Source organism: Octopus bimaculoides, chromosome 1, assembly GCF_001194135.2.
Source record: "Octopus bimaculoides isolate UCB-OBI-ISO-001 chromosome 1, ASM119413v2, whole genome shotgun sequence".
Classification (NCBI taxonomy): Eukaryota; Metazoa; Mollusca; class Cephalopoda; order Octopoda; family Octopodidae; genus Octopus; species Octopus bimaculoides.
The window spans coordinates 144,150,518-144,155,174 of NC_068981.1; the positions used below are offsets into that span (position 1 = coordinate 144,150,518).

Consider the following 4,657-nt stretch of genomic DNA (forward strand, 5'->3'; position numbering starts at 1 on the left):
TTTTTTTTTTTTTTTTTTTTTTGTATTATAGGCTCGTGCTTTTAACAAATTTTTACCGTTATTGGACCGTGTCCTTGTGGAGCGATTTCTGCCTGAAGTAAGAACTAAAAGTGGTATCATGATCCCAGAGAAGTCTCAAGGCAAGGTTGTCCAAGCAACAGTGGTGGCATGTGGTCCAGGAGGCAGAGCTAAAGTATGTACTTTCTATTTTATGTATCTGGAGTGTCACCGCATTTATACTCCCCAGCATCATGTGGGAAGTTCAATACTGCTTAGTGGTGAGGTGTGGGCTTTGAATGTAGCTGTTGTTTGTCAAATTGAGTTGAATGAAGCATGAATGTTTTGATGTCAGTGTGAATGAACAATGCAAATGAGCTGAAAGAAAAGCTGAGCATAAGGGGAATCAGATGTAGTGTGCAACAGGGAAGTCTGTGCTGTTATGGGTATGTGATATGTATGGAAGGTGTCAGCTGTATAAAGAAATGTGGGGCCTTCACAGCAGATGAAATCTATTGAGTAGTGACCCAAGTAAGATGAAGTTTTGAATGCTATCAGAATGTTGAACCTCATGGAGATGACAGGACTTAGATAATTAGTGACACAGTGCTAGAAAAAAAAAACCATTGTCTTGATTTCAAGTATAGCAAAATCAATGCTAAATTTGGTAACTGCAAAGGCTGGGTAGTATGTGTATTTGCACAAACACATGCACACATTCTTTTGCATCTCTGATCCAATATACCTCTCCCCTGTCTTTGGTACCCACTTGCCTCCCTATATTTATTCATTTGCTGCGTGACTGATGAAGGCATGGTATCCATCACTCTATCCATTCATCTGTGCTTCTATTACTCTATCCTTTTATCACCTCCCTTTCCAGTGACTGTTTCTTGGTACACATGCACCCTGCCACTTATCCACTTTTGTTATCTCTTGCACTAATCTCAAGTATGTTATCTTGAATGAATACAGAATGGTGAGGGTGTTCTTAAGGGATACAAAGCAACTGGTGCCAGGATGAAATGTACCGAGTACACTCTGTAAATAGTTTAGTGAAAGAATTGAGAAAGTGTAATTACAAGTCTTTCTCTTGCTGAGAACATGACAACCTCAATAAAATGCTCCCAATACAAAAAGTGGTTGGTTGTTAGGAAGGGCGTAGAAAGTAAGTCAGATTTGCAATGTTTAAGTGGTCTGTCAACCCACTTAGGAGGATAGTAACTTTGATAAGGAACCAGTTCTCCAATCCATGGAGAGTCATATTTAAATAAAGACAACTAGCATGGTCTATTCGAGTTGCAAAGTTGGTTGATGAAAGGTTGCAAATAAGTTTAGTAAATTGCTGGAAATTAATAACATTTACTGTGAGATCATCATTGTTGATGGGGACATGTACTACTTTATATGGATTATGTCATACTACTAATCTAATAAATCAAAGACTGAAAATGTTGCCACTGATATTCTAAGCATTTATTACTTACAGTGTTGAGAAACGAGGTAATTTTATCAGTTCTGTTTGGATTATTGAAGATTACATGCACAATATAGTATGAATAATTTACATTTTGAACAATACTATATTGATCTGCTATTTTATGCATTTATTTTTGCAATTGTTTTACAGGATGGCAGTACTATTCCACTTACTGTCAAGTTTGGTGATGTTGTCCTATTGCCAGAATATGGTGGCACAAAAGTAGAATTAGACAAAAAGGTGAGATGTGTTTTAACTGTTAACCCTTTAGCATTTAAACCCGCCAAAATATTCTATCCATTTTATTCAAACTGGCCACATCCAACCTATCACACCTACCCTACAATATCATTCTGAAAATAAACAATCACATCATTGAAATCTCTAAGCTTCTAGATAATGCATGATTAACTAAAAACAATGTAAATAAATAAGCTATACCTCAAGGGTTCCCAACCATTTTTTATCTATGGACCCCTTTGATTACTATTTTATTCTGGTGGACCCCCATAGCCATTTGGTGTTTAAAACTAATTTTACAAGACACTTCTTTCAAAATTATTTCGGTTTTAACACATTAACTTGTGTGAGTTGAACTATGTAAAATGTTAAAGAAACCTAACTGCTTCTTGCAATACATATATATCTAAAGCGAAATATTTTTCAGGGGTCCTTAAAATAAGATCCCCAATTTACTACTTTGTTGCATGGTCCCTGGTTGAGAACCACTGCTATACATTAACAGGGCAATCTGAATGCTGAAGGAAAGAAACTTTTTTTAAAAAACCTGTGTAGCTCCAGTATCTCAAAACTCACTATTTTACAGCTTCTAGTTTTGAAATATCAATGATATATTCAAAGTAAAGTTGTGGAAAAGTTACTGGAGAAAGCGTCTAATTAAGTTTCTATGGCTGTTTATAAGTTTTCTCTATAATGACATGCTATGGAAAGCAGAATGTTTGGCATTTCAGATTCTTTGTCTTCAGTGTGAAGTACAGAAAAATAGTGTCATTGGCCTTTAGCTTTCTCTTCTCTTTTTAAAGGCCAAGTGCCAAAGTTTAGACATCTCACTCCATAACGGTAGTTAGCTACGTTGGAGAATTCATAGGCTATTTGGAACGATAAATGCATAGGTGTTTGATTAAACGGCGAAGATTGTAGCAATTATCTGTTCCAGTTAATGTCATTGAATGAGTTACTTCCCTTGTTCTGGAAGTTGAAACTCTAGTTTTCTTATTTATATTAGCTTTTCTTGTCATGCAAATATCTAGTTGGTATACTGAGTAGCTGTTGGAATTCACCCCTCTTGGTTTTTACCTTTTGGTGGTTAAATACTTAGCTCTAAGAACCTGTGACTATTAAAATAGCAGACAAAAGTAAAAGTACAAAATTTTTTTTTAAAGGGACACATGAGAAAATGTACTGAACCGATCAGAGCATCACAGCTGAAACATTTTTGCCCTTGCGTTTTTAAACAATCATCATCTTCCTATGACGATCTGTTTTCCACGCTGGCATGGCTTGGACGGTTTGATCAAAGCTAGTAAACCAGAGAGCTACACCAGGTTCCAGTCTCGTTTGGTTTCTCTGACTGCATGTCCTTCCTAATGCCAGCCACTTTACAGTGTGTACAAGGTACTTTTAACGTGCCACCAGCACAACTTTTAGTCAGATTGATGTTGACACCTTTGATGGGCTTTTAAATGTTTTTAATAATTTCGTTTCTTTTCTGCTTACTATGTTATCAAATCATTGTCAACTGTTTTTATTTTCTTTTGCAGGAATTTTATCTATTCAGAGATTCTGATATACTTGGAAAATTTGAATCCTAATGCTGTTTGTTAGTTTAAGGCAGATTCTGGCATACTATTATGTATAAATTAGAACTTGAGAGGAAGAAAGACACTGTTAATTTCATGAGCTTGCAGACCAGTGATACATGAAGACTTAAGCAAAGCTACATGTTCAAAAGTCCTGACATCACCATAACTCGTGTTCAAAATTAACTTATTGGGAGTTTACTGGAAGCAATTCGGGAGTGTCTTTTTGTGTTTTGCTTGTTATTGAATTTAGAAGTTTTCTTTTTAAGCTAGGTTTCTCTAGTTTTAATTTCCAATGCTTTGTCTGCTGGTTTTCTTACGTATAAATCTATGTCTAGGGAAAAATCATGGGTGCTACCTATAAGATAACTTCTACACATTAATACAAAATGTTCATTTAAGCAAAAACTCTTGAGGCTTCTCACTGTCAGTGCTTGGTCTCTTCCTCTTCATCATGTGCCACAAATCATTGAAATCATTTCTACCTGAAAACAAAATGTTCTATATTTTATCACTGATTTATTGCCCATTCTAGCATGTGGAAGAATTGTAATGTAGAGTTTTTTTTTTTTTTTTTTTTTTTTTTTTCTTACACATTGTCAGAAACTCCCAAATATTCTGTACATATGATCATTTTGAAGGTTGTTATAAATAAATATCTCAAAATACACTATTGTTTCACTTTTTCTCAAATTTCTAAATCTCTTTGTCATTTGTCTTTTTTGTTCTACTTTGTCCTGTGAAAATGGTTTTGTCTATTTACTACTGAAACTGATTGTTTGCTTGCTTGTCTGTCATTTAATACAGCCAGACTGGTGCATAATGGAAGATAATCTGAAAGTAATGTACCCCTGAAATGTGAATACAAACAGAATAAGACGAGTTTCATGTAAATCTGACTACGGGTTTCTGAGATACACATTTTTGTGGGGGGTTTTATTTCCACAAATTTAAGCAGTAAAGCTTGGAGTTATTGCCCTTCAGTCGACAAATACCACTTAGATGCTGTGGATTCAGAGATTTATGAGTGGGTAGGGAGAGGAGTTTTTGAAAATTCACATGAACCAATTTTTTTCCTTCATTACTTTCAGGTAAATGGATTTCTTTCAGTGAAAATTTATACAAATACTTTTCCAATCGCATAGATTACGATCCTAAGGAAACTTTCTGAGGGGTGGGGGGTGGGGGAGTTGGATTAGGAAGACCAAATAAGTTGAGACTACTGTTTTCACAGATTTTCCCCCACTCCTTATTTCACCATAGCCTTCAAAATGATGGGGACGTCTTTTTATGAGAACAAAGTTTGGAAAATTTTTTAAATTCCTCACCATCCCACTTTGGATTGATTTTGGCCAAGGGA

The 4,657-nt window shown here is 35.4% G+C and overlaps 1 protein-coding gene across 1 annotated transcript in view; it reads left to right on the top strand.

Annotated features, from left to right (window-relative positions):
- LOC106868108 (10 kDa heat shock protein, mitochondrial) overlaps positions 1-3,967 on the top strand; it is a 9,113-nt gene extending 5,146 nt beyond the window's left edge. Inside the window, exons 2-4 of the mRNA XM_014913234.2 lie at positions 32-193; positions 1,628-1,717; positions 3,259-3,967. Of these exons, the coding sequence (XP_014768720.1) occupies positions 32-193; positions 1,628-1,717; positions 3,259-3,309 (303 nt within the window). The 3' untranslated portion in view covers positions 3,310-3,967. The remainder of the gene's footprint in view (positions 1-31; positions 194-1,627; positions 1,718-3,258) is intronic.
- The last annotated feature ends 690 nt before the right edge of the window (positions 3,968-4,657 follow it).